The sequence below is a fragment of the Pogoniulus pusillus genome, chromosome 22 (assembly GCF_015220805.1).
Source record: "Pogoniulus pusillus isolate bPogPus1 chromosome 22, bPogPus1.pri, whole genome shotgun sequence".
NCBI lineage: Eukaryota > Metazoa > Chordata > Aves > Piciformes > Lybiidae > Pogoniulus > Pogoniulus pusillus.
In genome coordinates, this window is record NC_087285.1 from 5,570,656 (window position 1) to 5,592,480 (window position 21,825).

The 21,825-nt window shown below is 44.2% G+C and overlaps 1 protein-coding gene across 9 annotated transcripts in view; it reads right to left on the reverse strand.

The window, feature by feature from the left end:
• Positions 1 to 21,825, reverse strand: part of LOC135185125 (follistatin-related protein 4-like) — a 291,550-nt gene that overhangs the window by 257,928 nt on the left and 11,797 nt on the right. For all 9 annotated transcript variants that reach the window (XM_064161549.1, XM_064161548.1, XM_064161547.1 and 6 more), the window contains one exon: positions 10,806 to 10,839. In XM_064161549.1, coding sequence (XP_064017619.1) covers positions 10,806 to 10,839 — 34 coding nt within the window. The remainder of the gene's footprint in view (positions 1 to 10,805; positions 10,840 to 21,825) is intronic.

Here is a 21,825-nt window from a genome sequence, read left to right on the forward strand (position 1 = left end):
CTTGACAAAGCTGGATCAATGTGCTGAATACATTTAAAAGCCAAAATCCAGGTTCTAACTTTGGAAGGAACAAGCTTTGAAGTCTTTAGGTCCAGCAGCACTTTTCACGTATCTGTTTCACTCTGGGAAAACATGTTACTGGGTGAGTTTTGTGTGATCTAGTTGGAGACGTCCCTGCTTAGTGCAGAGGAGTTGGACTAGATCATAGAATCAGTCAGAGTTGGAAGGGAGCACAAGGAGCAGCCAGTTCCAACCCCCCTGCCATGCCCAGGGACACCCTACCCTAGAGCAGACTGCCCACAGCCTCAGCCAGCCTGGCCTGAAATACCTCCAGTCATGGGGCCTCAACTACCTCCCTGGGCAACCCATTCCAGCTTCTCACCACTCTCATGCTCAACAACTTCCTCCTCACCTCCAGCCTGAACCTACCCATCTCCAGCTTTGCTCCATTCCCCCAAGTCCTGTCAATACCTGGTATCCTAAAAAGACACTCCCCGGCTTTTTTTGTAGCCCCCTTCAGATACTGGAAGGCCACAAGAAGGTCACCTGGGAGCCTCCTCTTTTCCAAACCAAACAGCCCCAACTCTTGCAGTCTGTCCTCATAGCAGTGCTGCTCCAGCCCTCTGCTCATCCTCGTGGCCCTTCTCTGGACACACTCCAGCACCTCCGCATCCCTCTTGTAATAGAGGCTCCAGAACTGGATGCAGTACTCCAGGTGGGGTCTCACCAGAGCACAGTAGAGGGGGAGAATCACCTCCCTCACCCAACTGGCCACGCTTCTCCTGATGCAGCACAGGATCTGACTGGCTTTCTGGGCTGTAAGTGCACACTGCTAGCTCATGAGGTCCCTTCCAACACAGTACATTCCATGACTGACTGTGTCCAACAAGTTTACACTCAATTAGAAAAAGCATTTAGGTTGTGACTCAGCCCTACTTAATGTCACATCTTTGGGGCTACCTCCAGCAATCAGAAATTAAAAGTTCAGCAGAAAGAAGGCACATTTTAACCTCATCAAACCTGAAGGAACAAAAGCGGTGCCAAAAAGGCATAATGGCTGTGAGGGGGAGGCAAGGACAGAAAGGAGAAGACTGTTGTGCTGCACCATAAACACACATAACACTTTGCCACAAGCAAGCCAACAAACTTCCCTAATATTCTTCCAAAGTTCTCATCAAACACAACAAACAAGCAGCACAGCATGGATAAATAACTGCTGCCTAGTGACAAACAAGGAAATATTTATGGAAGGCTATTAAACCTGGATTACTTATTTCAGACACTGGAGCAGTTGTGGAGTCGCCAATCAGCTCTGCTGACTAAATACATATTTATACATGTTTTTAGCTGCTTTATTTACCCAATAGACCTCAATGGCTTATTCATTCTGCTCTGGTTTTATTTTGCTCTATCAAGTACAGTAAATGTGCAGTTAGGTGCATAATAAAAACTCCTTTAGAAAAGTAATTACATTACTTTACACACAGTAGGTTTTCCTTTCCCAAACAACAACTGGACCATTTCACAGGCTTCTAAGTTCTTATTAAAAAATATACTGACACACACTAATTGCCGAGCTGAGATCTCACTTGGAAATGTAAAGTCCAAAGGAAGCATTTATAAACAGAGCAGAGTCCTCTGGAAAACCACTAATGAAAGTGGAGTATTTGCTACAGCAACATAGACACAGAACCAACCACCTGAAAATAGGATGAGAGGAAATGACCTCAAACTGTAACCTGTTATTAGAAGAAACCTCTTCACCAAAAGGCTTTTCAAACACTGAGGCAGGCTGCCCAGGGATGTGGTTGGATCACCATCCCTGGAAGCATTTAAAATACTCAGGCACATGGTGTTAAGGTACAAGGTTTAGTATCAACTTGGTAGAGATAGATAATGCTTGGATTTGATGATCTTGAAGGTCTGCTGCCAGTTTTTTACCTCTACAAATTACATTTATTTTACAGCTGGTCTGAAAAGTCCAGGTTTCCAATACATTTGGCAGCCCTTCTGACTGAAAAAATCTCTCCTTTCCTAATTCTTACAGACAGCTTGTCTTAACAGACCACAGAATCATCAAATGCTTCAGGTTAGAAGAGACCTTTAAAGGTCATCTAATCCAACACCCCTGCAGTAAGGAAGAACACCTTTAGCTAGAGCAGGTTGCTTAGAGCCCCATCCAACCTGACCTGTTGCTCCAGCAATGGGGCAAACTGAGCCAGTCCTGCTTTACTTCTCTGGGTCAATGGAGAGGTTGGTGATGGCCTCTTCTCAGAGGTAAACAGTGATAGAACAAGAGGGAATGGCCTCAAGCTACAATTAGGTAGTTTTAGACTGGACATTAGGGGAAAAAAATTCACAGCGATAGAGATCAGACACTGGAATGGGATGTCCAGAGAGGTGGCTGAGTTACTGCCCCTGGATGTGTTTAAAAGTCATTTGTATGTTATGGTCAGGGATATGTAGTGGGGATATGGTGCACCTTGTAAAGTAGGGATATGGGTTGGACTTGGTGATCTTGAGGGGCTTTGCCAAGCTGAATGTTTCTGTAATTCTGTGAAATAAGTTCTTCTGGAGGATGAAGATGCAGACAAGACAATGTTTGTAGCACAAAGTGTTGTCTTCCAATGACCACTTCAGTCAAGCTGGAAAAAGAGAGCAGCTTGCACAGTCTAAGGATGCTAGGGAAGGGGGAAATGTTGAAGTGGTTATCTCTTGGGAATAGACAGGTAATTTATAGGCTATGGAGCACAGAGAGATTAGAAAGAGAAGCGAAAAAGAAAGGGAGAGACACTCCTGTAGGATAAAACTAATCTCTCTATTGAGTGCTCACCAACATTTGGCATTCAAGTTGGTGAGGAGGTCATCCATCTCAGGCAGGAGCTGGCAGCAAGGAGCACCACCAGCTGAACACATGACCTGTTGGGACTGATCTCCTCCCTGAAAGCAAGGAGAATACCCATGATGTACCACGCTGGGGGAAAAGGGCACAGTGCAGCCACTGCCAGAAATGCCCCAAGAGGCACAACAATTGGAATGTATCAGAAAGGGGGGAAAAAATAAAATATCACTTTTTAACTCCAGGAAATCTGCTCATCTATATTCCAAAGCTTCCAGATAAGACAGACCAATGAGCAGGAGCAATTTACCTTCTGGGCTGGATACCACATGATCCCTCCTGCCTCCCTCAACATGGCTGCATGTTTTTTTCATGCTTTCAACTTAAAATTCCTGCACAGCCTGAAGCCAGAAGTATGTTCAGTAATCTCTGCCTTGCTGTTAACTGTTCTGAGAAGCTGAGCTGATGAAGTTGGCTTCATGGTGTGTATTTTGGTCACAAGCCTTAAGTCAGCAATTCATGTGTGATGTAATTGGTTGTGAAAATCCCTGAACATCTCAAGCAATGCAAGTTTCCTAGACATGAAGTAGTTCAAGAAGTCTTCTGGACCATGCCAGCTATTGCTGCAGGTCAGTGCAAGGTTTCACACTCTGTGCTATCTGCTGTAAATGAGCAGCACTGAGGGACAACTCCAGCATCTTACACTACCCTACAGCAGAGCTAACTGCAGCCTGAGATTTATGTGTCTCTGGTTTTAGAATCTGATACTGCTGTGCAGTATCTACCCATAGCTGCCAAATACAAGCAATGCAGGAGAGGCCTTTGGGCACACCCAGACTTGCAACTCTGAATTGGGAATACCTATTTCTCAAGTACAGTAGCATGCAATGCAACATGTGGTATTTTGTGTCTCCCCACAAACCATCGTAAAGTCTTGTAGTTTTCTGGCTTATCTACATCTTCTCCCTCTTCCCACTCAGGGGTTTGAAGCCTGGTTATTTCTTCAACTTGCCCACAAGTTCCTTCCTCAGACTTGCTGCTGGCAACAGACACTGAGTTTCCTGGTGCTCAGAAATTTTTGCTTCACCTCCTTTGGGTCCATCCATTTGCTGCTCTAACAAAGCCAACGTAGTATATTTACTGACTAAACATTCATGCCCATTCTGCCATGAGCAGAATTCATCCCTCCTCCTGCCCCAAGCTGCTTAACTACAGAAACTGATGTATCAATTTACACGAGCCTTAAGTCTGCAAAAACATCCTGCTTCCAGCAGTGAGAGACCTGGGCATGCAGTGAGTTTCCCAAGTCTGCTGGCAAAGCTGGGCTAAACCATGGCTGCATTCAAATTTTTCAGTAGTAATCTGAGTGAAGAAACAGGCATTTGGAAGCCACATATGACCACCAGGACCATACTGGGGTTAGAAAGCCACTCAAACTCTCTGGCTGAGCTGTGATTCACTGCTCAGTGTTTGCAGCTACTAGTCTTTGTCTGCAGTTCAACATGTCTGTGTAATACCAACAGCTTTAGTAAGACTGTCTAGGAGTACCCATACTGATGCTTAATTTACTACTGTAAGAAGTTATTTGGGTCTCTTTCCCCTCCATATGGTTTTACTCCTTCTGTTAACTCCTGTCACTTAGAACCACAAAATATGTCAAGTTATAATTAAACACTTCTGCTGATAGATACATGGGAGTGATTAATTTTGCTCCTTTCCTTTCCTCAATTTGAGTTAGCCTGACTCTAAAATAAAATTCAAACTTAAAAAATAAAGTTGCCTTGGGCAGCTTCTTAAAAGTATTTTTACCTTCATTATTTCTGCCTAATCCTCTGCCAACACTGCAAAACCAAGCATCCCCACTGCAGCATGTGTTTGAAGAGCAAATGTTCACATGGGATGGGGTACACAACAAATAAAATGCTGAGGAGCTGCAGTTTCCCAAATTCAGAAAAACAGGAGCTAAACAGCAGATTAATATCCTGACCCTGTCAAAGAGCCTCGCCTAGGTAACACATCACCACTTGCTGACAACATATTTCCTGAAAAGCCAGAGATAAACTCCTGTGAAAGTGAAGCAGCCAAGATGGACAGAGACACAAATACTGGTTTTAAGTGAAGACTCAGTCATCCAATTAAAATCAGTAAACACAGAAAACACCCACCCCTACTTGGGATCCTACAAAATAGGACAAAACTTGTCTTCTGCACTTCTGAGGCATGTCCAGAGGGTACAGCCTCAATACATCCATAGCATATAAACACAGATGATAAAAATTACAGAGCTGTTGAGGTTGGAAGAGATCTCTGAGATCATCAAGCCCAACCACTTGCCTAGATCTCACAATCCCACCACTACTGCTAAAATACTGTCTCTAAACCACATCCTTAACCACCACAGCCACACAGCTTTTAAATGCCTCCAGGGATAGCACCTCCACTGCTGGCCTGGAGGTATGTTATTTATCATGTCATACAACATGGTTGTCACTGGGATAACCACACACAAATCCTGTAGGCACAGCTGCTTGTAAAGAGCAACAGACAAAGCTGATTTTTTGAGGGTTTTGACCAGTGCATAACGAACAAAAATCACATTTCTTGGAGTGCAGCTATAGAAGAATTGTTGGAGCAGGTCCAGAGGAGGCCCATGAAGATAACCAAAGGGCTGCAGCATCTTCCTTATGGGGTATGCTATGAACGCTGGGGTTGTTAAGCCTGGAGAAGAGAAGACCTCATAGGTGTCTTCCAGTACCTGAAAGGCAGGGAGGAACTTCTGACAAGGGCTTGTACTGATAGGATGGATGGCAACAGTTTTAAGAGGGAAGAAGGGAGATTTAGACTGGAGATTAGGAAGAAATCCTTGCCACTGAGTGTGGTGACACACTGGAACAGGTTGCATACAAAGGCCACAGATGCCCCTCCCCTGGAGGTGTTCAGTGCCAGGCTAGATGAGGCCTTGAGCAGTCTGGTCTAGTGGAAGGTGTCCCTGCCCATGGCAGGGTTACTGGAACTAGATGATCTTCAAGGTCACTTCCAACCGTAAACCATTCAACGATTCTATGAAGATCAACAAGATGGGACAAACAGGTGATTTACTATGACAGTAATTAGAGCTGATCACTTTGTGTTCATGAAAGGTCTGAGGAGAGTAACCTGCCATTCCTGTTGACTTTTGCAAGGCTTTCATCTTCCGTGGATAGGTGAAGGTCTCAAGCTTGCAAAAAAAAGGAGGAAGTTCATAAAATTTCTGAATGGCATTACTGCTTTATAACAATTCATTTTTCACTGAGGACATAAGAAATGACAGCAAGTTGTTGAATCCTCTACCACCAACTGATGTGGTCCCAGTAGTTTTTCAGTAAAACTCTGGCAAATGGAGGAAATTCCTCACTGTGCTTAGCAAACACACTGTAACAATCAGAGTTGTGTATCCTCAGTAAATACACATAAATAAAAACAGAACACCCACAGTACAGAGCTTGTGAATACTTCAGAGAGGTTTCAGCCTTTCAATGCAAAGCAGACAACTGAAGTTCATATCTTTATGGCAGTGTGATGTCATGTGTCTGACTAAATCTGGAGCTGAGTCTCATTTAGTAAGATTATATGGTCAAACAGAGTGGAAGCAATCTGCTCCAACATTTCTTGGCTGAATGGTTTCAAAAGCATCTTTTTGACACTAATTAGTTGAATAGATGATTGAGAGCAACATAAAAACAAATTAAAAGTTTTAAGTACTTGGGATAGATTCTCATCTAGTAAAATGAAAAGGCAGTCCATTAAATTCATAGAATCCTAGCATGGTGGGGGTTGGAAGGGACCTCTGGAGAGCATCTAGTCCAAACCCCTTGCTAAAGCAGGGACACCCACAGTAGCCTGCCCAGGATCACAATGGCCAGGGGAGAAGGTAACTCCACAACCTCTCTGGGCATCCTGCTCCAAAGTTGTAGCACCTTCACACCAAAGAAATTTGTCCTGTTCAGATGGAACCTCCTGGGTTCCAGATTGTGCCTATTGTCCCTTGTCCTGTCACTGGGCACTACTGACAAGAATCTGGCCCCATCCTCTTGCCCCCACCCTTCAGTTCTTGCTGAGCATCAAGATCCCCTCTCAACCTGCTCCTCTCCAGGCTGAATACCCCTAGGGTTCTCAGGCTTTCCTCCTCAGAGATGCTCCAACCTGCTCAGCATCTTAGTAGACTCCCAGTAGTTCCTTGTCTCAAACTGCAGAGCCCAGGACTGGACTCAGTACTCCAAATGCAGCCTCTCTAGGGCAGAGTAGAGAGACAACAGCCACATGGATAGGGCTAGGTGATAGGTTGGACTGGATGATCATAGTAGTCTCTCCCAACCTGATTGATTCTATGAACAGGTAAGTGTCACACATTCACCTTCACACATTATACAGTGAAAACTTACTCAGAGAGGCTGTGTTACTGTCAAACCAAACCCTTCCAGGTGCTCCCTTCAGAGCCCACTCCAGTGCTTCTTCCATCTACCACAAAGTTTTAATTGCCCCACTACTTCATGGTCCCAGACAGCAGATGTAAATATGCAGGTAATGGACTTTTTTTTTCTCAGTTTCCCCTTCCTGTGCAACTCAGGGCAAGTAGCACACATGAACCAATAACAATGCTAACACCTGAAGCCATACATAAATATGGAGAATAAAGAAGGGGGGAAATATTTAGATTGAAATGGGGAAAGACAAAGATAGGATAAGTGAAAAAAAAAAAAAAGGTCTGCTTACTCTATTTTAACACCAACCTTTAATTTGAAATAGTATTCCAATCCTGTGGTTGCTTAACACATGCTGGCTTTTCTTGAGTGTGTTTTGGTTTGGGTTTCATTTAAAGCTAGCAACAAAATCCAGCACCTCACACCATATTCTTTCTTTAGTTACTCAGGCATAATGTGGATTGCAGCTGTATGACCCACTGAGATCAACTTCATGGGTATAACCTAAGTGTGGGGAAATACTCTTCTAACTTCTCATCAAGTACCACAATGAGGTGGGTTTGGGGGAGGGGAGAGTTGTTTGTTTAGGATTTGTTTTGTTTGATTTAGAAGATAATTTTTAGTCAAAACTGTGTAAAATTGGAACAGCAGTTAGACATCCTAGACCAGAATGGATCTGCAGCCATTTCCATTTAAATTCAAAAGGAAATCAGTCTTCGTACATCATGGTGGAAGATGGCTGCCAGCTGCAGACAGGGAAACATCTCCCCTCTGTACCACAGCAATTAAAAGATCATGTAATTAAAGTTGATATAGAGCCCACAGAAGTCAAAGGAAAGCCATTCATCGACAGTAATAGGCTTTGGAAGAGCTTCAACGTTTCTCCAGCATATGTAACCCTGACACTTTGGAAACCAAAAGCCTCCCAGTTTAACTACACTCACCCACAGCTAAAAAAGGACAAAAATGTGTTCACATCTTTCTTTTATCTAATCTAAACACAAGCCAGCACAACTGACCATCAACTGCCTATTACATGGACTGTTTCTTGAAGGAAATAAGTGTGACAAGTCGGGATTGCCCCTGGACCATTTGACAGCAATCAAGGCTTTGTTTCCTTTGAAAGAAAAGCTTCTGCTTTCAGTCTAAAGGACTCAGTTCTTTTGTCCAAACAAAGATAATTTCTGAAAAGTGTAAGCCAGGCTTGCCCCTCCTTTCAGCAAAAGCTCTTTTTTTAATTATCCCAGTTCATCCATGAGGATGGGGTAATAAAAGCAGGAACAGAGCAAGCCTGCTGCAGCTCTCACCTTTGTGCTGGTTTCTATTAAACAATTCCAAGTTTCAAAGCTTTTCAGTCTTTCAATAAAGCCAAATCTTCCACCAAGAGAAAGAAAGATGCACAACCCACACACACCCTCAAACTTTTTCCAATCAGCCAGTTTCCCCTGGTAAAAAACATTATCCACAAAAACCATCACCGTTTTAGGCGGGTAAAAAAGGGCCTGAATGTTAAAAAATCAGAGCAGACCACATCACAAAGCTTGCAATAAATCATTTCATGTGCAGAACAAACACTTGGACCCTCCTGTTACCTTTTCTTTCCTTGGCACTGAGTGGTATATGCTCTGCACACATTTTAATATTGAAGAGGTTTCTGAAGGTGGCTTTTGTTGAATTGTTTTATAAGCACTACTGAGGATTAACTGCAGAGAGGAAGATACTTAATCATTGCTGAAAATCCCCAGATAGCTCAACAAATCCACAGGCTCTTGTGACCAAGATGTGTTTACCATGTTTGTTAGCATTTCTGTGACTTCTGAGGAGTCTGCTGTTCTTTAGACACAAGTATTCGCAGATTGAGTTGCTGGACACGAGGCCAATTTGTCCCAACTGCTGTCCCTTTCTCTGCCTTCCACCCATCGATGTATGAAGGCTTCTGAGAGAAGTTCATGATATTGAACTTATTTCTGACAAAAGCTGTGGTTCCATTCCTCCAAATGGAAGTCTTGCCCACGCTATGCAGGAAATAAGAAATCAGCCCACCTGGATACTTGGAGGCATTGGCTGCTCTGAGCCAACACTTTTTCAAACCACCCACACGGTCTGTATGCTCAGTGCTGCTTCCAAAAAGCCCATCCAAAAGCCTTCCACAGTTTGAGACCAACAGAAGTCCCATAAAACTGGAGTTTTTTCCAAGAAGAATAGCAGAATTTTGGACAAACATATGCTGGAAACCTGAGCTAAACAGATTTCACCTTTAGCAATACACATGGTAAAGGGCCTTGAACACAAGCCTTATGAGCAATGGCTAAGGGAACTTGGGTTGTTTAGTCTTCAGAAGAGGAGGCTCAGGGGAGACTTCATCACCCTCTACAGCCACATCCAAAGATGCTAGAAGTAGGGAGTCAGTCTCTTCTGTCATGCACTAAGTGACAGGGCAAGAGGAAACTGCCTCAAGCTGTGCCAGGGAAAGTTCAGGCTGGATATTGGGAAAAAATTCTTCACTGAAAGGGTTACCAGGCATTGGAACAGGCTGCCCAGGGAGGTGAAGGAGTCATCATCCCTGGAGGTATTTAATCAATGTAGTGCTGAGGGACATGGTTTAGAGGTGGTAGCTTAGCAGCAGTGATGGGATTGTGAGCTCTAAATGAGCAGCTGGAGGTTCAAAGGTCTCTTCCACCCTCAACAGTTCTATGATTTTACATTTAATTTAGTCAAGTCTTTCTGTTGCCTCAGTCTGAAAGAGAAATCTGCTCGGATGACAAGTTACCCTTGGACCTGACCTTTCTTATTTATGTAGTAAAACAGTGGTAGCTACCACCTCTTTGCAATATTCAAAATGCCTGAAGCAATTAAAGAAGCTGCTAGAATAGAACAGGGGAGTGCATTAATCTGTGGAACAAGACAGTACCACCCGCTTCACATTCTACCAAGACAGATGAGGCAAGCAACTGTCTGATCCAGAAAACATCTGCTGAACAAAATCAAAATTAATGATCACCAGAACGAGCTCTTTGATGGCCAATTCTCCCCCAGCTGCTGAGAACCATCAAAGAACCACTCACAGCAGCAGCCAATTAGTTACTAATGCAAAAGAATTTACAGGAGCAGAATCTGAGCTTAGGGCACCACCACAACTCACATTTAATATTGCTGCACCTTTGGGTGGATTTGCAGTGTGCTGACACATGGAAAGCCTTGTCTGGACCATCTCAAATGCTCCAGGGTCAGAGTTTAGACCCTCTACCAGCACTAACCAAACCTTGACTTGCATGCCCAATACCATCATGCAGTTCTGTGCTGAAAGAGCAACTTTCCATGGCAGAAAAAAAAACAAATCTCCAATTTGCAACAGTGAGAACCATCAGGCAAGCACGAGGAGGCACTCTTTGAAATCCCACAGCAGCACACTCTTTCAAGGGTGTAAATTCATGCTTGTTTTAAACAGTTACTGCAAGAATACTCAACAGCAACACATGCATTGAAAGAAAACTATTTTTTCCTACCTTTTCTTCTTGTAACTTCAAACCTTCTGGAGTCCTATAAGGGAAAAGAGAATTTTTTTTGTGTTTTTTTTTTCTTTCTATACAAGAAAGGCAGCATGAACAGAAACCTCTAAAAACATTAGTCATTGTCCCAGAGAAGCATCTATGAAGCCCTACACAATAACTGAGCAGTAATTACAAGCATACATTTCAATTTGTCCACAGATATTTAATGGAACAATACATCACCTAAAATGATTCATCATGCTGTGATAAGTTACATGGTAGAGCACAATCTCTCTAAAGTGGATTTTTCTCCCCCTCTATTGATGATAAAAGGAGCAGCTAGAAGGGTTATTTCACTACACCAAGGATTTAGGGTTGAGGAGGGAGGAGCCATTACAGATATTTTTAGCAAGGACTTGCTCCAAGAGCTGAATAATTTCAAAGGCACCACCCTACTCATGCTTAGAGCCGAGGGTTCATCTCGATTGTTGCACACCTACATCATTTGCCCCATTTCTTCCAAACTGTCACTATCATCTCTAATAAAGAAATTTCTAAAGGACATTGCATCAAGTCTCAAAGGGCACTGCATTCCCAGACAACACAATCCACTTATACTAATGGTGAGACTCCAGAGGAATAAATATTTAATTCCAAGCAGCAACATTATTTATGAGTTAATTAGGTATCATTTCCATCCTTCCAGTTACCCAGAATCAGAGCATCCTTTTGGTTGGAGGAAACCTTTAAGATCATCAAGTCTAACACAGCATTGGCAAGTCACCATTAAAGCACATCCCTCAACACCCCATCTGTCTGGCTCTTAAATACCTCCCAGGATCACTGGTGACCCCAGTGCTGCCCTAGGCAGCCTGTTCCAGTACCTTCCAGTACCTCACAACGCTTTCAGTGAAGAAATTTTTTCCTAATGCCAAATCTGAACTGCTCCTTCCTGCTACCACTATTAAAACTGCACAGAGGACTCTAAAAGACCATCTTGCCTAAAGTTGTTTTGAACTGGACAGTGCCCACTGATAATGCCACATCATTAACCTCTCTGAGTGCAAACTTAGACCTCACAGAGGTTATAGTTTGCTGGTGCAAAGTGCCATTGGGCCCCAGCACCACCACGGCAGCCCTCCCCAGTGCACAGACACAGGGAAGAGGAGCATGCCCTCCAGATCCCAGATAAAAGCTCCTAAGGCAGGTTTTTATTCTTGTGGATGTGCCTTGTTTAACCTCATTTCATTCCCTTAGTGCTCCCTGTCCTCAGATGTTTGTTTATCAGAGAATGAAACAACAAAAACGTTTGTTTCTCCCCTCCTTTTGTTAGGAAAACAACACAAGGCCTCCCTAGGCAGCTGAGCTTTCTGACCCAACTGATGCTTATTTGAGTTTTATTTGTGCTTTTCCACCTTTTTAAAATAATAAAGTCCCTCCCTGCAGACCACATTCAGACAAAGAGAAGGATGGTGCTACACATCTAATGAAGTATCTCCATCATTTTCTGCAGTACAGGGGAATTGAAAATACCAAAAGCTGCCACTGGAGCGCACAATGAAAAATACTGAGATTTTCCAAGTGAAGAAAGATAGGAAAAAACAGAAGTGAAAACACACAAATCAGCTCAGGGAAGTAACACCAGTAGCTGCTCAGGCATTCCTGAAGGCTTTACCACCCTCACCTGAGTACATCAGACAGCATCAGGTAATTCAGAATGAGGTGTTTTATTCAACAGTCTTGTAGCTGTTCGTCCACTGCCCACAGAAATGCTCCTTTCTGCTCCCATCCCTCTCCCAGGACCCCAGCAAAGTCTTGCTGTGAAACAGGGGCTGCTGATGAACAGTTGGCTGAACATGAGCTAGAGCATGCCCACACATTCAAGAACACAAAGAGCATCCTGACCTGTATCAGCAGTAGTGTGGCCAGCACAAATAAGGCAGTGATTGCCCTTGCCCACCTATACTCACCTAAAGGGTTGGACTTGATGATCTATGAGGTCTCTTCCAACCCTGATGATACTGTGATACTCAGTACCAACAAGGCCACCACTCAAATACCGGGTTCAGTTTTGGCCCACTTACTCCAAGAAGGACATTGATGTGCTGGAGGGGGTTCAGAGAAAGGCAACAAAGCTGGTAAAGGTTTGGAGAACAGGTTTGGTGGGGAGCAGCTGAGGGGACTGGGGTTTGTTCAGCCTGGAGAAGAGGAGGCTGAGGGGAGACTTTCCAGCTCTCAACAACTCCCTGAAAGGAGGTTGGAGCCAGATGTGGGGGTTGGTCCCTGTTTTCCCAAGGAACAAGTGACAGGACAAGAGCAAATTGCCTCAAGCCGAGCCAGGAGAGGTTTAGGTTGGATATTAGGAAACTTTTATTTACTGAAAGAGTGGTCAGGCATTGGCACAGGCTGGCCAGGAAAGTAGTGGAGGTGAAATATCTCCATCAACCCTGGAGGTATTGCAATAATCTGTCACTTTGGGACATGGTTCAATGGGCAAAACAGTGTTAGGTTTATGGCTGGACTTGATGATCTTAGAGGTCTTTTCCAACTTTAAATGACTCTGCGATTAGACTGAGTCATTCCTCCAGCCCAGGACACCACATCACATATTTCCCAGCCCAGCTCCAAACATGGCAACCATTTATACTTTGCCCCCAGTCAACAGTTCTGCAGGCAACAGATGCTGCTCCTCCTCCTCCCTGTAAGTGACCAGCAAGCTTTTTCAAAATGAAAGCTTTCACCAAAGCCAGAAAGGCTCAGAGCACCAGAAACAGTCTCCTTGGCACCCCTGAAGTCAACAGTGGAGAATAAACAGAAAGAGTATTTGCTTATAAAAATACTAAGCCATTATTCCCCACAGGATGCTACCTCAGTGAGCCTGAGAAATATGTAAACCGGCATTCAGGATTAGCACAGACTTCAAAGCATTTATCCTTTTAGGCAGCAAAGCTCCGAGCTGTGCAGACAGTTATACACCAGAGACCTCCCTGAGGTTTGCAAAATATTAGTTTGAGAGGTGGGTCACAGGATAAAAAAAAAACCCCTTCAGATCCAGCCTGCTATCATTAAGGCCCTGTTCATGTAATATATGCAAAAAGGGAAGAGTACTTTTAAAGTTCCCCTGGAGTCCCTCACTTTAACAAGCTGCTTGAGTTCTCTGCAGTTCAAAAGCTTAGAAACACTAAAACTAATTACAACTATTACATTGATCAAACGAAGGAAAAGACAATCAGACACCACTAAAAAAGAAACCTCGAGTGGCAGCTCGCTTGTATTAGACACCCCTTTGGTAGATCCATGAAAGAAACCGCACAGGCGGCGTGAAAAACAAAGGATGGGCTTCAAAGTTTCCCTTCCTTCACTCTTCTCCCCCCCCTTATAATTATAAGCTCTGATAAATGTAAATCACCAGAAAAACAGAGATGCAGGATTCGGAGGAAAAGGATGTCAGAAATGCAGTGGGAGAGCATGAGGTCAGCCTGCAAGTCAAAGGGCATCGAACTGCTGGAGCAGGCCAAGAGGAGGGCCATGAAGATGATCACAAAGCTCAAGCCTATGGAGGCCACATGGCCTGTGTGGACAGGCTGTGAGCATTGGGGATGCTCAGCCTGGAGAAGAGAAGGCCCTGGGGACACCTTAGAGCGGCCTTCGCATATCTGAAGGGGTCTACTATTTACAAGGGCTTCTAAGTGATAGGATGAGAGGGAGTGAATAAAAACTGGAGATTTAGACTGCAGACTGGGAGGAAATTCTTGACAGTGAGGCTGGTGAGACACCAGAACAGGTGGCCCAGGGATGCCCTGTCCCTGGAACTTTGCCAGGCCAGGCAGATGAGGCCTTGAGCGACCTGGGCTAGCGAGAGGTGTCCCTGCACAAGGCAGGGCACTTGGAACTGGATTAAGGTTTCTTCCAACCCAAACCATTCTATGATTCATCACTTCAGTACTTGGGAGTGTGTATCCCCCAGAACAACTCCTTCCACGGTGAAAAGACCAATGGCACCAAGAACACTCAATGTTTCAGGAGCGTATACAGAAAAACAGGGGGAGGAAATGGCAAACAAAGCAGGGCTTAAAAAGCAGCCACAGAGAACCATCACCTCCAGGTAGAAAACACAGTTGTGTGTCTATCCCTCTGGTGAAGTGAAACAATGGCAAGGACTCATTTTTCTTCGTTTTTCTCAGCCAAATAATTTCTCTTTCCTGCAGCACAGAAAAGAAGAAATGATGCTAATTTTCCTCTGGGAGGGCACGCTGAATGCAAGACCTTTCTATTAGTGATCTAATAAAGCAGACTAACAGACATTACCAGCGAGTCTGGCCACAGGCACAGCACCGTGCCACACGCTATGACTTGGGCAATCTCATCACAAAAAGCAGTCACCCCTGCTTTGAAGTATAAGATACTGCTCTGAAGTAAAAAACTAAACTGAAAGCACACACAGCTTTTAATAGCTTTACTAGTAGAAAATCAAACTCTTTTGATAAGAATGACGCTAAGGTTCTCAGATGCATTGCCTGAGGAATCCTTTTCTGCAGAAGCCATAAAGCAGATGGTTATAAATGAGACTTATTTCATGGGCACTGTTTAATGACTGCAAATTCCTTTAACTAAACATCTAATTTTATCAGTGCATAAATCATATGCTTTGAGGGGACAATTTTGTTTGAGACTTCTCGTTCCTTCTCTAAAGCTTCTTCACCAATAGCATTTGCAGCAGCACTTCACTAATGCGGTGCAACGGTTTTATTTGCCTAGGTTTGCTTTTAGAGCTGGTTTTCCTCCTTGCTAACGTTAGTTAACTGAATGCAGAACAAAGGGTCCTTCTGTTCCGTATCTGGAGAGCCGAATCATTATTATGTGGAAATCAATGCAGCATGTTTGCTCCACTATTGCTTTTCAACAGACACGGAGCTACTGAAAAAACACATCTCCAAAAGACCAATCAACCCAGTGTCAGTGCACGAGAGCAGGCTCACTGTTATCAAGCACAACTACTAATCCTACCTGGATTAGCAGGGACAAAACCAAAAGTCAAAATCAGAAGTACAGTTCACTCCCTGCTGGCACACACAACTCCACTTCCCATCACTGCCGTGTGTCACACATCAAACACCTGTGTGAACCTTACACAGTTTAACAACTGGTTCACATAAAGCCCTTTTCTGCTCCTACAGAAAGGGAATGCCAGTCTTTCAGCAGACAGCACCTAGATGTCCTGCCAAGACATAATAGCTGGTTTGTGTTATACGACTCCTGATTAGTGCTGAATCATGGACCCATGGATGAGCAGAGCACTTCTGGAATGAAGAATCAGGTTCCACTCAGAGCAAACACGAAGGGAGGAGGAGAACTTCATTGTGCAGAGTTAAAATACAACTACACAGGGGGAATACACAATGTAGTACAGTGCTTAGTGGCCATCGTGCTGCAAATGGATTTACTGACAGTCATTAGTGTGGGATCCAAGCAGCAAAACCACTTTCAGGTTGTTTGGTAGCAGTGGAAATAAAATGGGTTTAAGGCACCATTCAACCTGGTCTTGAATACCTCCAGGGATGGAGCATCCACAGCTTCTCTGGGCAGCCTATTCCACAGCCTCACCAACCTTACACTACAGAATTTCTTCCTAATACCTTACCTAAATCAACCCTCTTTGTTTGAAACCATTACTCCACCCACAGGTCCTGAAGGAACTGGCAGATGAAGTTGCTAAATCACTGCCTATCATATTTGAAAGGTCATGGCAGACTGGTGAAGTCCCTGCTGACTGGAAAAGGGCAAATGTAACACCCATCTTCAAGAAGGGTAAAAGGATGAGCCTGGGAACTACAGACCAGTCAGTCTCACCTCTGTGTCTGGCAAGATCATGGAGCAGATCCTCCTGAAGGCTCTGCTAAGGCAAATGGAAAACAAAGCAGAGGTGACTGGTGGTAACCAGCAATGGCTTCACCAAGGGCAAGCCATGCCTGGCAAATTTAGTGGCTTTTTAGGATGAAGTCACAGCAACAGTGGACAGGGGAAGGGCAACTGACATCATCTACCTGGACCTGGTAAGGCATTTGACTCTGTCCCACAAGACATCCTGGTCACCAAACTGGAAAAACACAGACTTGATGGGTGGAGCACTGCTGGATAAGGGATTGGCTGGATGGTGGCACCCAGAGAGTGGTGATCAACAGCACAATGTTCACCTGGAGATCAGTGACAAGTGGCATCCCTCAGGGGTCAGTGCTGGCACCAGTGCTGTTGAACATCTTTGTCAGTGATGTGGAAAGAGGAATCGAGTGCACCCTCAGCAAGTTTGCAGACAACACCAAGCTGTGTGGCACAGTTGACTTGCTAAAGGGTAGGGATGCCATTCAGAGAGACCTGGACAGGCTGGAGACGTGGGCCCAGGCCAACCTCATGAAATTCAACAAGGCCACGTGTAAGGTCCTGCACCTGGGTCAGCACAATCCCAAGCATAGATACAAGCTGGGTGGTGAGTGGCTGAGAGCAGCCCTGAGGAAAAGGACCTGGGGGTCTGGGTTGATGAAAAGCTCAACATGAGCCTGCAGTGTGCACATGCAGCCCAGACAGCAACCGTGTGCTGGGCTGCATCAAGAGAAGTGTGGCTCCCTTTGCTCTGCTCTCCTCAGACCCCATCTGGAGTACTGTGTGCTGTTATGGAGCCCCCAACACAAGAAGGACATGGAACTATAACAGCAAGTCTAAACGAGGGCCACAAAGATGCTCAGAGGGCTGCAACAGTTCTGCTATGAGGACAGACTACAAGAGGTGGGGCTCTGCAGCCTGGAGAAGGCTTTGAGGAGACCTTTTAGTGGCCTTCCAGTATCTGAAAGGGGCCTAAGCAATAGCTCAGTGTAGTCTTTTAAGGTGTAAATCCTCACAGTACAGAGTCTCTTTCCTAACTTCCCCCATTCACAGCACAGTATTCAGACAGATGTATTTATGGCTGAGCCATCCTCTTTGTTAGCAACCTCTGATCCCACAAACAGGGTGCCTAACATGTATGATCACCAAGTTTGGTACCAAACAGGTACCAACCACCTGTAAGCACAACAATTCACAGGATAACCTTCCAGCGTCTTCAGCCTCCTGCCCTTTAATACTGATGTAGATTTAGTCAACAGAGTTCCCTTTTTTATGGCCATAAACATAGGGGACTTTGCCCAGAAACAAGTAATACAGCAGATGGAACAGGGAACACATCTCAGATGCACAAGCTGCCTGTATTACTGAACTGCAGCAACTCTCTTACAGATACTGTGTGGAGATTCCAGTGCTTGGGCAAAGGCATAAATCAAATTCAGGCCATGCAGCTGGGCTCATGCTGGGTCTATCACAAAATTAGATGTTACCTCTGCACACATCAAGTCTCCAGGGACCTGCTCTCAGGCTCAGCCTAACTGCTGTACAATTTCTGAATACTCAGCCCTGAGTCCTTTAGCAAATTAATAAAGAAGTGACTGTTGCTATTAACAGATTATCATCTCAGAGAGTTTTTCTCTCCTTCAGAGCATGCTCTTCTTTGGCTCAAGTGAGGGATCATAGAAATTATACTGACATCCAGTCCAGGGCTGTGTGAGCATCCTGAATATGGTCTGGAGCATCACAGAATCATACATTTGTTTCAAGGAATTGTACAAGTAGAAGCTGAGGGAACTGGAGTTGTTTAGTCTGGAGGAAAAGAAGCTGAAGGAAGATTTTACTGCTCTCTGTAAGTCCCTGAAAGGAGATTGCAGACAGGTGGGGGTCAGTCAGACAGAATGAGAAGAAATGGCCTGAAACTGCCAGGGGAGGTTTGGTTTGGACATCAGGAACAATTTCTTTGCTGCAAGAGTGGTCAGGCTGCCCAGGGAGGTGGTGGAGTCACCATCCCTGGAGGCATTCAAGAAGCACGCAGACCTGACACTTTGGGCCGTGACTTCATGGCCACGGTAGCATTAGCCTGATGGTCGGACTCAATTTTAGAAAGAATTCTATGATTCTATGTTTTCTTTGGAAAAGACCTCTAAAATCATCCAGTCCAGCTGTCAACCTGAGACCACCATGGCCATTAAACCATTTGCAAGGGTTCTGACCAGTACGCAGCTTTGTCTGACAGTCAGGGGGTTCTGCTTACAAACATGAACACAGAATAAAGATGCTAGTAATGAGGCACAGTACATCTACTTTATACTTTGAACAGGAATAAGGAAAAGAAATAAATTAAAAAATATCTATCTCACACTAGTGTTTGGAGCAAGCTTGCTGTCAGTATAGACACTGGCAACAGAGATTTGTCCTGTCTGGTATAAACACTGGGAGAAGCTCTGATGTCTCACATCGCACAGTATCATCTGTTCACCCATACGGTAGCTAATTGAAGTAATTGCTGCATCTCTGATTTCACTCACTGCTATTTCTGGACTTCAGATGAGAAACCCTGGTATAGCTCCATAAATTTCCACCTTGTCATATGGAAGCTCATGGAATGCCTGTTTTAGAAGGCCCAGATTTGCAGACATACCCCCTCCTTAATCTCAACCACCAAGAATGCCCCTGCTTGATAGAATCATAAAATGGTTTAGGTTGGAAGAGACCTCAAAGCTCATCCAGTTCCAACCCCCTGTCATAGTCAGGGACACTAGAACAGGTCACTCAATACCTCATCCAACCTGGCCTTGAACACCTCCCTGGGCAACCTGTGCCAGTGTCTCACCACCCTCACTGCAAGGAACTTCTTCCTAACATCCAGTTTCCATCTCCTCTCTGCCAGTTTAAACCCATTACCTCTTGTCCTGTCATTACAAGACTTTGTCAATAGTCCCTCCCCAGCCTTCCTGTAGGTCCCCTTCAGATACTGAAAGGCTACAATATCATAGAAAATACTTTAAATCAAAATTTCTTCCTTAAAAACTACTGCTACAGCCTTTTAAAGAGAATATGCTACATGTGTGTAGCCAATATTTTGTCAATTAGTCAATACTAGTCAACCTTAGACTTTAAAGGTTAAGCAGCTTCTCAACAGATTATCAGCAAGTGTAACCCTCTACCACATCACAGCCAGCTTAAAATTGCCTTAGATTTCTTTTTATTTGCAAGGTGTTTTACTCTGATCTTATTCTCTGCTTTGGGAATACAGCAGCATTTCCCCACCCGGCTATGATTTTTCACAGCTGCTCAATTGTGACATGAGAAAACCTACTGAAATTTGATTCCTGCAGCCAGCTCATGCCACAGCACAGAGTCAGGCACCCTGAGTCCCTGGTCCATCCACAGCTACCTCCAGCTGCACCAACATTCAAGATCTTTAGTATCTGAAGAATCACTTTCAACTGCAGGGAGGGCAGCCTTGCAGCAGTTGTTGGTCCTGTTTGCCATGAGCTAGAAGCTGATAGCCCTCCGCAGGCTGGGCAGTGCAGGACCACCAAGAGGTATCACACATTGCATCTTATCAGAAGTTTAAAGGAAGCAGGATTTTGTATCTGTAAGGACTGCATTCACAAAGGTTCCATCTTTAAGCTGTGCTGTACGTGCATCCAGACAACTCCTGACACTGTCTCATGTTAAAATGCCTGGTTGCCAGCATTCTTATCCAGCAGTTCTATGCCTGAAACCTGCTTACACAATGCAAGGATTGGGATAGCCTCTTTGCTCTAAAAAGATCTTCCAGCCATCTCCTTTCTGTGAGTTCGACATCATTGGACTACAAATCACCCTGTGGGGGCAGGACTTTTGTCCAAGTAACTAGCGATGGGATGAGAGGAAACAGCCTCAAATTGCAGCAGGGGGTGTTTAGCTTGGACATTGGGAACAATTTCTGTCATGCAAGAGTGGTCAGCCCAAGGAGGTGGTGAAGTCACCATCCCTGGAGGTTTTGAAGGAATCTGTTGACATGGCACTTAGGGACACACTTAATGGCCATGGTGGTGCTGAGTTGACAGGTGGACTTGATGACCTTAAAGGTATTTTCCACCTGAAACAATTCTGGGATTCTATCCTATGATTCTCACTGTTAAATCACAACCAAGTAAGTAAAAGTCTTCTAATTTTATGCCATTGTTTCAGGAACCCAACATTCACATTTTCTAGTACCCTGAGCATAATAGCATCTCACAAGATACAGCATTGATTAAACTCTCTGGATAACATCCCATAAGATACACCATTTATTAATCTCTCTGAGTACATGGGAAGGGATAGATGGGATTTAGAGGAATGCAGAGTAAGGACCCCAACATGTGTATCCACTATGAAAATACTCCACAGCATCTTGAACTCTGATTATCAGCACTCAGCAAAAGCTTCTCATCTCCACAGGGATAATAGAACTGGTTAAGATTTAGGATGGTCTACAAAGAGCAATTACAGCTTGTTAAGGATACCACATAAATGCAGGTAGCAAGGAGTGGATTATCTGTACATAGCAAAGTGATGGAAAAATACATTTAAGTCTCATCTTCCTTAACTTTCATTAAAAAGAGCAGGCTGCAGCCTAGCAGAGAGTTTAATTCAAATCTGATTCTTTCCTTTCTTTTCCAAACTGACTTACAAGAAGGAAGAGCATACACATGGCAGAGAATACATTACTAACAATAATTCTTAAAATAAATACCAAGATATTAGATCTTCAGCTGCACACAAAATTGATACACTGTGCCTGTCTTATTCCAAGCTTATGCTCTGAAATTATGCCTCTATTTGAATTACAAGCAAAAGCTCTTCTCAAAAGCCTTTGCAATTTTGTACCTTTCTTCCCCAACTACTCCTTTAGTAGTCTGTCAGATGAGGAAATATGACTTTGCTTGGAGAAGGAGCACAAAACCATCCCCATGACTCATCTGCTGCTTGGAATAACCAACTGTGGTCTTCAGCTGCAGCAGTGGGGGAAAGAACACTAAAAAATCTGAGGATAATTAGCAATTTCAGCATTAATTGATACTCCTGGACAAGCACAGCTGAGGCTGCGAGTGGACTCGCAAGGGATGCTTTAACCTGTGGAGGATGGCAGTGAAGAGTTGGTATGATGCAGCTGTCTGAAGTGGTG